This window comes from Chenopodium quinoa, unplaced genomic scaffold (assembly GCF_001683475.1).
Source record: "Chenopodium quinoa cultivar QQ74 unplaced genomic scaffold, ASM168347v1, whole genome shotgun sequence".
In the NCBI taxonomy this organism is placed as follows: Eukaryota; Viridiplantae; Streptophyta; class Magnoliopsida; order Caryophyllales; family Amaranthaceae; genus Chenopodium; species Chenopodium quinoa.
The window spans coordinates 1,797,313-1,809,796 of record NW_018742441.1 but is presented as its reverse complement, the minus strand read 5'-3'; the positions used below and the strand labels follow the sequence as shown (position 1 = coordinate 1,809,796).

Sequence of the window (12,484 nt, the reverse complement as noted above, 5' to 3'; positions counted from 1 at the left end):
TTAAAAAATACAAACAAGCTCAAATTAATTTAAATTCATACTCCATATATTTTTACTTAGGTGACCTACGGTTTTACAGTATTTCATACCTAAAGTGTTTTGTAATTAATATAACAAATAAATAAAATTATAAACATTTAAATAAGATAAACTACATATGTTAATAAAAATGTTTAAACGCTATATGTTTGGATAGAGAGAAATGGAGGGAAATGAAGAGAAGAAAAATGGAGAAATGCATCCTCCCTTGTTTGGATATCTAATATAAGAAGGAATTGGAAAGATCCATTTTCCTTCCACTTTTAATAAACCAAATCCCTCCTTTTTTGGAGAGATTTGGAAGGAAAATGAAATGTCGCCTTCTCCCTCCCCTCTTATTTCTTCCCCTCCCTTTTCCTTCACTATTGTTACAAGTGTTGTTACAATAGTATTGTTATCCAAACATAGTGTAAATAAAAAAAAGTTAAAAATAATAAACAACATAAGGATGAATTCTTAAACTACCTGTTACATCAGTCATCAGATATCCTAGGGAGAAAAAACTGATTTCAATTACAGTAAAAAACAGAGAAAAACACAATAATGGTGCAATTTAAGATCAACTAGTGTTATGCTCCTATAAATTGTTTCTTCAAATAAAAAAGCAAGCTTAACTTCTTGTGTTAGTCCAAGTTTAGGCTTGTTCTGGACCGCTAGGCAGTGCTTCATAACCATCATGGTGCTTAGATGGATACCCAAGGTTGTCGACCGGGATACATTTCAGCAAAACAGCTACCAGCAAGCTTACTGCTCCAATTCCTACACTTAGTAGCCACAACTTGCTGTTAAGTGGCACTGTGTCTGCGAATGTGCCTAGAAACTCAACGATTATCACTTGAAACATGACTGTGGTGGATATGATAGCCGAGAAAATCCAGTTTCTAAATATTCCCTTCAATATATTTTTCTTCTCCATGTACCTGCTATTGATTTCATTGAATACCTGAAAACAACAATGTGTCATTCAAAATGAATTATAAAGGATCACAAGTCATTCTAACACGTTGTTATGTTTGTGCAATGGAGGCACAAATGCAAGTTAGACTAGAAAAATGACCTTACCCAAACCCGACCTATTATAACTGGAATGACCGTTATAAGTAAAACAATGCATCATAAGCATGAAAATTGAGATTGACTAATCCACCTATGAAAAATTACATGAATTGTTCATAACCCGAAATTGTACATGACTCTAATAAACATAAACCCGGGCTGGCAGGATTTAAAAAAACGACCTAAAATAAACATAAATCTTGATGACCTACCAAAACTTGGTACAAAAAAATTGCTTAAAATTAAACCCGAAATATTAAATTGACTGACTCAAACTTGGCACATTGGCAGATCTATACGACTATACCTAGACATGTTTAAGGTGCTTCATGCCATTATATGGAAATTGCAGGGTAATGTAGTTTATATCTGATAAAAAAATTAACCAATTTTATTACCTGACAGAAAACAAAGGTGTTGAATATGAAGGTGTTAAGAGTTTTAGTAGCATTAGGCCCAGTGAGACCTAGGAGATGTTCGCCGCCAAACTGGAGAACTCCAAGTGCAACCAACTGGTAGATGCTGTGACCAATTATGTTCCTCCACATAATGTTGGTTATAAAAGGTTCATCCCTCCCAACAGGCGGCCGCTTCATCAGTAACTGTTCATTAGGTGGCTCAGTTGCTAGTGCTAATGCTCCAAGAGTGTCCATAATCATGTTCACCCAAAGCAACTGAACTGCTGTAAGAGGAGCAGAACCTGCAGCATTCGCAACATTTAGACTTAGTATACAAAAATAAACATTTCTGATGATTTCGTGAAATTGAAATTGGTTATTTTAACTAGATATAAATATAAATAGGTAGCCTAACTGAGCTTTATTAATTTCTTCTTAAATAGAAATAAAATATAGATGTTAAACGAACCTGTAATGCAAGCAGAAGCAAAGTTTGTAACTAGAGCAACTATGTTAACTGTTAATTGAAACTGTACAAACTTCTGAATATTTACATAAACAGAACGACCCCAGCAAGCAACCTTTAGTATGGTTGCAAAGTTGTCATCCATTATTACAACATCAGCATTTTCTTTGGCAACCTGTATGAAAATGGGATAAGAAAAGATAACAGTATAACAATATAATAAATCAAAGTTTTAACATTTAAATGTTCTGTTTAAAGATATGGAGGAAAAGTTGTGAAACAACCTCAGTTCCTGCAATTCCCATGGCAATTCCAATATCTGCTTCATGCAAAGCCGGGGCATCGTTAGTCCCATCCCCGGTTACTGCCACAATTTCTCTGTTCTGCCTCAATTGGGTGACTAGTGTGTGTTTGTCCAGTGGCATTGAACGAGCCATAACCTGAAAAGTAACATAATGTAAATTCTGTATTGTGAATCTAAACTTTTCTGTATTTTATAAGGTTACGAGAACAAGGCCTTAAAGTACGTGTGTAGCAAGACCACCCTGAGTTTATAAGTGATAGGATAACAAATGTTAGATTGATCATTAATTTGCTATATATATACTCGTACCTGCAACTTTGGAATAATATCTTGCATCTCCTTGGGGGTCATATTGCGAAATTCAGGCCCTTCAATAGCTAAACCATCACTAGTTAAGATCCCACATTCTCTTGCTATGGCTTTAGCAGTGTTAATGTTATCCCCTGTAACCATCCTTACAGTAATCCCGGCATCTAAACAAGTTTGAACGGCTTCCTTAACTCCTGGACGTAGTGGATCCTTTATCCCAACGACTGCGATCAATGTATAGTTCTCTTCAGGTATGTTGCTATCCTCACTTGAATTTTCCTCCATATCTTTGTAAGCAATGCATATAGTTCTTAGTGCACCCGAAGCAAAGTTGTTTATAACATTAGTAATATTCTGTCTCATAACTTTAGACAGTGGTAATGGTTTCCCATTAGGATCCAAAAGCTTGTCACACATATCAAGTATGATTTCTGACGCGCCTTTGGTAAAGGCTCGAACACCACCTGAAGGTAGAGCTGCAAGAACCGACATCTTTTTCTTAACAGAATTAAATGGCTCCATCTTAAGTATCTTGTAATCCTCTTGGAAGGTAGCAAATTTGGATCTAAGTATCAAACCAAAATCTAAGATTGCTCTTTCGGTTGGAGTTCCTAATACCTTTGGCATTGTCCCTGCCACCCCTCTAACAATTTCAGAGGTTGAATTAAGAAATATGGCTTGTAGAAGTATATCAAATGCCCTACTACCTACCAAGGATTCTACAGCATCGCCACTTGTGTAGAAGATGTCCATAACTTGTCCTTGTACCCATAGTTTAGTAACCTCCATATGATTAGTAGTTAAAGTTCCTGTTTTGTCAGTACAGATGCAGCTTGCAGAACCCATTGTTTCACAGGCTGAGAGATGTCTGACAAGCGCCCTGTCGTTCATCAGTTTCTTCATCGCAAATGCAAGACTCAAAGTTACAGCTAATGGCAGTCCCTCAGGAACTGCAACAACTATTATGGTAACAGCAGTTGCAAAGTAGTCTAGTAATTTCAAAGCATCCTTTGAGGACCAATTACTCATCTCGTTTTGCAACGATTTCTCCACTGTAAACCGCCCTACCAAAACCAAAAATGTAACTACAGCAAATCCTAAACCAATTTTACCAATAATAGTTGCTACCCCATTTAACTTAACTTGTAAGGGTGTCTCTTCTTCATCTCCGTCGTTGAGTGTTTCCATCAAAGACCCCCACTCAGTCCTCATACCAACAGCAGTCACCAGCATTTTAGCTGAACCATCTTGTACTTTAGTACCTGACAGAAGAAAAGGTTTCTCTTTCGTTACATGAACTGGATCACTCTCACCTGATAAGCTCGATTCATCAATCGACAAGTTATAGCCAGAGATAAACAGTCCATCTGCAGGAACTTGATCTCCTACTGACAAAACAACCACATCTCCAACAACCAAATCATGAATCGAAATCTGTTTCCTTTTTCCATCTCTTGTAGCATGTACCTTAATGTTTTTCTTTTCTTTGTCCAAGTCTTTGAACTGTAACGATTGCTTATAATCACTAATAGCAGTCACCATAACAACCAACACGATACTGAGTATAATTCCTGTACCATCATACATACCTTTCGGCCACCCTTCTGTTGCTAAGCCGACTCCTACAGAAACAGCAGCACATACCAGTAGAATGATTAAGGTCAAATCTTGCAAAGCATCCCAAACAAAGCTCCAGAAAGATCTTGCAGGCTTCTCAATAAATCGATTAGCACCAAAGATGTTTTCGCGTTGTTCTGTTTCATTTGAGCTAACTCCATTTTTAAAAGACGCTGAAATCTTCTCTGCTATCCCTTCCACTCCACCATGAGCTTTAAGGTCTTGTATTTTATGACCGCGAACAATTGATGCTAGCTCGTCTGCATGAATTTCATATCCTGCCTGTTTTGCTTCTTCTGACACAGTGAATTCATCTTTCCTGCCAGCTGCACATAACAAAGGAATTGAACAGATAATGAGGCTAACAGATAAAAGAAAATCGACGTAAATTGTACACATGAATCTTTACACATAGCACAAGTAGTTAGCTGTTGTACCGTCCATGAAATGTAGAGCAGCTTTCTGTACATACAAAGCAACTCGCATTTTTTCCTGGAAGATCATAACAGAAAAAATAACAAATTAAACAAGTTACTCTAATGAATAAAAGTTACTAGACATTTTGACAAATTTACTTTGAATGAACAGAAAACATATACATTGGAAGCCTAAGAAATGCATTTTTTACATAATTTTCGTACAGGTTATGCAAGACATCTATCAAAAGTATCATCTTGAGCCCGATTCAGTCCATTTTATATCAACGAAGTTCAATAAGGGCTAATAAGTTCAGAAATTAATTATATAACAAAAAACATCCTCCTTAGGGATCTGGCTTAGTCAATGAAAATACAGTATGTCAACAAATGGAAAACATACAAAACGTCTAATATAACATCACTTGACTATGCTCAAAGAATTCAAATAATCACGTGGAAACATTCATTTGGTGTTCATGAACTCTATTTCAAAATAACTCACACACTTTTTCTAGTCGTTTAAGAATAATTGACACATTTCTTTTTTGGATATTAATGAACTACTAACTACCATAGCATAACCCAATAATTATTTTCCCCTTGCTCGCGAGTCTCACTTTCACACATTATAAATGAGCTACTATGTGTCTATGTTAAAGTTACATACATTAAACAACTTATTTTAGGATCTCCACACAGCATCCTTAAACTATCGGACAAAATATGAGTGATAAATATCACAAAACGGAAAAAGTTACTCCCTCCGTCCCTAAATTACATTCATCTTTCTAGCATTTATTCCTCACATAATAGAGAGAAAAAGGAATGTAATTTAGGCCTTTAGGGACGGAGTGAGTATATTTTAAAGTTGGTTTAAAACATAAGGAATATAAAATGAATGTCAAATACTATACGGAGTAAATCTCAATTTTAAAGTACGTACTCCCTCCGTTTTCCTGTCATGCCCATTTGCTTTAAAATGTGTCATTCTAGGTCTAATTTACTAAAAACTAAAATATCTTTTTTTTTTTTTTTTTTTTTTTAAAAAAAAAAAAAAAAAAAAAAAAAAAGTGCATTATGCATCATGTACACTTTCTGAGTTGCCTGCGTGACATTTAACTATTCCTAAGCTAGATGCTTCAACTTCCACACCTTAATTGACAAGTCACTCATAAAAATGCAACCATACTTTTCCACTTCTTGTTCTACCAATGACTTTGTTAGTTGTAAATTGTAATTAATTCATACCCTTTAAATACCTAATTGAAGACTTTTCCACGTTACATTTTGTTATTACTATAAACACCATTTTAGTAGTCGTGTACTCGTACTGTTTAGATTCTTTGTAAGTTGTAACAACAATTGTCAATTTGTTGCTTTAAGATCTACATTTTGATGCACAATTACGAATACGAATTTGAAATTTTTAATTATAAATCTGTAAAATTAAAATTAAATTCAAAAAATATATTTAAATTCATGATTATACCGCGCCTCAAATTGCTCGACATTACCATAAAAATAAAAATTGGAATGTCGAAAATAATTCAAGTTTTTTGAGTGTTTGCACATGCATGCATAACGAAAATACGAGAGATTCTTATATACATTCAGGTGCAAAATGTATCCATGATTATTTTCATACGAATGCAAATCAAATTAAAAAAAAAAAAAAAACACCTAGGAATTTAAGGATAATGAAACAAGCGAGGGAAAAAAAAATTATTCGCTAAGAAAAGTGATGAATATGTTGAAAAAGAATAATAAGAAGAGATGATAACCTGAAGTTTGAGTCTTTTACGGGCAGCTTCTTGGCGCTTAGCAAGATCGGCCACCATACGAAACCGACGGCGAGGATTTTTAACGAGCCAAACAGCTGATCTCCATCTCCTCAATGTTTCTTCCGAAGGTCTCTTCGGATCAACGTCAAAGTTTTCCCTCAAGTATTTCTCCATCTTATGAAAACTCGTTGAATTGTTGTTTATGAAAATATAAAATATAAAGAAACAAAAGCAAAATAGGAGTGACAAAACTTATGTTATGTTATCTTTGTTGAAAAAAAAAAGAGTAGTATTTGAATGATGACATGGTTTATGATCCGATTCTAAAGGGAATAATATAACACTATATATGTAAATAATGTTTATTTAGTTGACGGTAGGAGGAAACTATGGAGTTGTTTCGTTGAAAAAAACATAAAAACTGAATTTTTGGGATTTTACTGTCCACATATGGAGAGAATTATTAATTTAGTTTTCGTTAAGGCGCTAACTTAGTGCAATATATCGTGGGAAATTAGAATTAATGTATGCAAATTAAATTTATTTCTATAATTATGAAATCCAAAAATAAACTGAAGCTAAAACCACAATTAATACGACCAAGGAAAAATACGACCAAGGAAAAATAATTATACTTTCTATGATAAATTGGTACCGCGAAAAATCATCTACGACTAAAATTCAAATGATTGCATTCACAATAAAATTCAAGTTGACCCAAGTGATTCGGACGCAGTAGAATGACTTATAATAATGCTAAATAGTACTCTTAGAAACATATATCAATACAAAACCTTTGATCAATAATATTTTTATTAATTATCAATTAGTAAAAATAATACTCCCTCCGTTTCACAATATTAGTCCCATATACTATTTTGGGCGTTTCAAAAAGATATACCCATATTGAATATATTTTATTTATAACTTGATTTTTTTTTAATTAATAAGTTGTGAATTGATGACATAACTCTAAGTAAGGAAATCTTTACCTTAAATTATGCAATTATGACTTGTGCTTTCCTAATAAAAAATTTAAAAAGTAAAATAAGATAAAATAATCATGAATTATGTTGTACTTTAATATTAGATTCCAAATATATTTCTTTTCTTATTTTATGTGATTGATTCTATATGGGACTAACATTATGAAACGGAGAGAGTACCAATTGAATATTTACAATTTTACAATAATATGATTTCAATAAGTAGCCACAAAATTATAATTTTTCTAAAGTACTCCCTTCGTCCCAAAACATAGTTCATGTTTGTGTTTTGTCACGGTATTTAAGAAATAGGAGGAGAAAGTAGGTGAACTACATTAATAAAGTGAAAAGTGTTTCGGGGTTTTCTGATGTCCTGCGGGAGAGTTACAATTCCGAGACTGGAACCGGACGCCTGTACCTGCAAAACAACGGAGACTCCTTGTGGTGGGAGCTCCGCCTCCAACGATCAAGTTAGTACTTGTTTAAGGAGTAATTAATGCGGAAATTAAAGTGATTGGGTCTCTCTAGGTGAGAGTGTTTAATGTAGGTAATCTGCTTTTTTTAGCGTGATCAGCCTGTAATTCATGTAATCTCCCTTAATGAGGATTAAGGGAGGTATTTATAACCTTGGGAAACGTGCCAATCCTAGGTTTAGGTTAACCTAGGGCTGATTGGGCTTCCCTCGGAAGTTGGGCCTGGGTGGCCGGTTTCTCCATTAGGCATGGAGTATGCCACGTGTCATGACATAATAGGTCCAAGGTGGACGAATAAGCGTGTGCCACGTGGCAAGCCCTGACAGTTCCAACTGGGGGACACTTGGCAGAACCTGATTGGCCCATGTGGCGCATTCCGATTGGTGGGAGCAAAATCCCCTAATCATTTGCCCCTCACAGGTGGCACGTGACTGGTCACGTGTTACCTGTGACAGGTGTCGCACTGTAACAGGCGACGGCCTGCTACAGGTGTCACTCGGCGAAAGGCCGAGAGATTCTCCCGCCCAAATTATGAATTCTGGAAGTGACCCTTCGCCTTCTCACTTCGCCTATATAAGGGAGTGTTGACTTCAGTCATTTTCACACTTGAGAACTTTGTGAGAGAACATTCGGACCCCTGAACTTGCTCTGACATTTTGGACACTTTCTGCCTACCGCCTGCTCTGACAAGCCGACTGCACAGGATTTTCAGAACTCCATCAACGTCACTCGTTCAGGTAACCGTCGGTTCTCTTACTCTTAATTTTCTCTTTACTTTATTCTTTTTTGAAATGGCACCGCGGAAGCACACGACACGACCTAGGTTAGTGATCAGCCGGTCACCGGGGACGGCTGAATCTAGGACTAGGAGTGCCGCCTGCCCTTTTCCGGACCCATCTTTGTCCTTTATACAAAGTCCGACTGTATCTGTGTCTATGCAGAGCATGATGGCCAGAACAAAAAAGACTGCCAGGATCTCAAACTCAGACGGCTCCTCCCACAGGGTGCCGATTAGTGAAACATCTGACCAGGCGCCAGATGTGGAGGTGAAACAAAGCGGCTTGAAAGCCGGCAGTTCTGAGGGAGGAGTCGAAGTGACCCCTTCCCATTTTACAGTTGACAATTCTTCATTCTCTCCTGCTCCTTTTAAAGGAGAGGAGGTGGGCCCCTCCGGGAGAGGGGAGGAGTCGTCCTCTTCGGACTCGTCAGAGGACGATTCCGAGTCTAGCTCTTCTGGCCATGCTTCCCTGGACACAGAAGAGAAAAACAGTCGCCTGCAAGAGGCGAGGCTTTCTCACGCAGTTGAGAAGGGGGACGATTGGGCGGAGCCATCCGCCTCTCACCGAGAGCAAAATACCCCCTACTACTGCACGGTACCTCGGGGCCGGATCACAGCCATGCAAGAGAAAGTGGAGAGCTTTATCGCAAACCACACAATGGGCCCCGGCTTTTTAGTGTTTGTGCCGGATCCAGAAGACACAGTCGTCTGGCCGGCTGGTACCAGTTATGATAGCGCCTGCTTTGGCTGCTACGAGGCGGCCATCAAGGCTGGGCTGCGCTTCCCACTACATCCGGCTATTCAGCGGATCTTGGATGGGTATGAGTTGGGGTTATGGCAGTTAGCCCCGAACTCCTGGGTCAACGTACTCGGCTATGTGGCCGGGTGCGAACTGCATGGGGTGGAGCCGAGCTTCGAGGCTTTCGCCCACATGAACTACCTCAGCCGGACCCCTAAGGCAGGCGGTACCGGCTGGTATCAATTGACGAGCCACAGGGGCTACCTCATGACGAGAGGTAAAGCAAACAAATGGAAGGACTGGCGGAGCACCTTCCTCATCATTGAGAGTTCAGACACAGAGCTGAACAAGCGCTTCAACAGGTGGAACAGGAATCCGCCCCTTCTTGCAGGCGGCCGCAGCATGCCGCCTGTTCCCCCCAAGGCTAAGAAAGAGATCCTAGATAAAGGACTCTTCAAAGTAGAGGCGAAGGTGAACTCTACTTCAGGGGTACGAGAGCAAGTACCCCTACACTGCGTCCCGAGCTTCAAATGGCTCTACGACGAGTACTTTTTGGCCGCCTGTGGCCTCAGCAGTCGGTGCTCAAGAGGTAGCCGGCCTGTCGAATACTCTGTTGTTCCATGCATTTCTTGTTATGATTTATTAACTTTGCTATTTGTTTTTGCAGCGGACGCTATGAGCAAAATTACCGCCTCCAAGACTGCGGCGGCCATGTTGCGGGCCTCCATCATGCAACAGTCTTCAACCGACTCCCCCAACAAGGGGGCACCCTTGGTGGGCTTCGAACCTTTCACCCTCTTTTTGGAGTTGTGTTTATGCATATACTGACTTCTTCTTTTTTAGACGGGCGCTCCAAGAGCTTCTTCTTCCCAACAGCCGGACCCCAAGGCCCGGAGGACGATTGTTGCGAGCTCTCCTGGTTCTTCCAGGAAACATGCGGCGGCTGAGAAACAGCCGGCCACTTCTTCTAAAACTCCAGCTGGGCTGCCTAGAAGTATGAAGTTGTCCTTGTAAATTTTAGACTTGCTCCCTTTTTACTAGGTCTAATCCGTTTGTTTATGCTTGATGCAGCCGGCCCTCAGGAGCCTGACTTGGTCGAGGTGGCCAAGTCTATGATCAAGGCCGTTCCTCCAGCTGAAAGAGAGGCGGTCAGGGGTGTCGGCACCCTTGACCTAGACGGGATTGCAGGGGTCCTTGCTGAGGTATACTTAGCATATTTTTGAGTATTTGAATTCCAGGACGCCTGTTTTCTTTTTTGTTTGGAAACTGACGCCTGTTCCCCTTTTTACTTAGGCCCTGCTCCGAGTGAACGGCCTTCGCAAGCCGCTTGACCGGAAGAACAAAGAGGTAAAGGCTGCAAAAGCTATGGTCGCCTCTGACTGTGATAAGGCAATGTTTCAAATTGCCCAAAATGAAGTTCTGACCATTGATATTCTTTATTATCAGGCGCAGGCTACCGCCGCTATCCGGGCTCAGTTAGAGGCGGCCCAGAAGAGGAATAGCGAGCTGGAGGCGACCATCAACAGCCTCAAGGCCGAGCTGAGACCTCTTCGCCAAAAGATGTCCTCATACGAAACCTTGGAGAAATCCTTGGCGAGCGTAAAGGTACGCCTGGTGACCCAGGAGAAGAGTCTTACTCAGGAGCTCTCGGAAAAGGCCGAGCAAGAAAAGAAAGAGCTGGTCCGGGAGATGATGGAAGACTCTGCTCAAATCCAGCGCATGACTTGGGGCCGCCTCTTCCCTAATGCCGACTTTGCCTCATGGGAAAAAACGTACCGCCAGTGTTTTGATACATATAATCAAGAGATCCTGGCGGCTGCTGAGGAAGAGGCGTTGGAGGAAGCGTTGGAGGAGGAGGAGCAGCCGGTAGTGGCGCTTGTGCCGCTTGGGGGTAATGCATCAAAGAAGGATGCAGCTGAAGCCGAGTCCAGCAAGAAGAGTGCTGACCAGGCGGCAGCTGCTAATATTGAAGATCTTCCCCCTTCTTAAGCTTTATGTCTTCTTGTCACGGCATGCGTGTCGTTTGTTTTGTATTTACCCGGCCAGGGGGCCGGGGCTCTGAATATTTTGCCGGTCTTTGATGACCGGCTTCTTTTTAATGAATTTTTTGTTTTGCTTCAAATTTGTTTAAGTATTGAATATTCTGATATCCAATTGTACACTATACCGACTGTTTTACATGGCCGATAGTTGCAGATAGATACGGATAGTTAGTCACGCCGCCAATGCCCCTGGACGACTGGTTGTCTGTTTCCAGGCTAGACGATCAGTCGGCCATTTATCCAATTGGTATTCGAACCATTTTAAAGACTGGATCCCCTTTAGGCAGGCGGTCCTGTCATTTGTAAAATTAACCAAGTAGGAAAGTGGTTTGACCAAGTAAACATGATTGTTACCTAGTCGCCAAGTAACTGAGTAGTAGAGGTATCAAGCGGTTGGTACCGGTTGTTCCCCTTTATTTGCCAATGTTTGTTGGCTTTTAACTCATAGGTTGTTAACCTAGCAGGAGTAGTGGTTGAGAGCCCCTGTTTGCTAAAAACAGGCGGACGACTCATACCTTTTAGGCTCCATACTAAGTTTGAGAGAGTGACTATGAGTTAACTTTGGAGTTACCCAGTCGCAGTCACTCCTGCTTGAGTAGTAAAGGTACCAGGCGGCGGAGGCCGGCTGAACCTTTTGATTCGCCAATGTTTGTTGGCTATTAACTCAAGAGGTACCCCCTGCATTTATCCCAAGTAATACAGGCGGTCATCTGACTCAGATGTCAACTGCTACCACTGGTTTGGTTAGTGATAGAGTTATCCTTGTCTCAAAAACGGCTACGTGGTTGCCCTTGGGGACAGTCGTATAGGTGTCGTGTAATTAGTTTATAGAGCAATGTTCCACCCAAAAGGGAGCTGCTCTCTGCGACGAATTTCATCCGGAGGGATGCCGCCGGACGCCTGCTATGATGTTGGGACAGGTCGTATTAGTATTGAAGATTGGATCAGTTGGCTTGGCGCCTGGTATGATCATTCGGCCTGTGGCCTTGGTTAGTTCTTGGTGAACGTAGGTGCTAAGTAAGAGGAGGGTAGCCGCCTGTTTAGGCACAGGGTCGGCCAGGCCCTAATCTTTTTTAG

General features: G+C 40.3%; 1 protein-coding gene across 1 annotated transcript; it reads right to left on the bottom strand.

The window, feature by feature from the left end:
* Window positions 1-228: 228 nt before the first annotated feature.
* Window positions 229-6,563, bottom strand: LOC110716652 (putative calcium-transporting ATPase 11, plasma membrane-type). The gene is made up of 7 exons (XM_021895300.1): window positions 6,390-6,563; window positions 4,627-4,681; window positions 2,573-4,515; window positions 2,244-2,399; window positions 1,963-2,134; window positions 1,494-1,795; window positions 229-982 (listed from the first exon to the last, which is right to left on the bottom strand). Exons 1-7 carry the CDS (start codon window positions 6,561-6,563, stop codon window positions 674-676), a joined length of 3,111 nt encoding a protein of 1,036 aa, XP_021750992.1. The 3' UTR covers window positions 229-673.
* Between the last annotated feature and the right edge of the window lie 5,921 nt (window positions 6,564-12,484).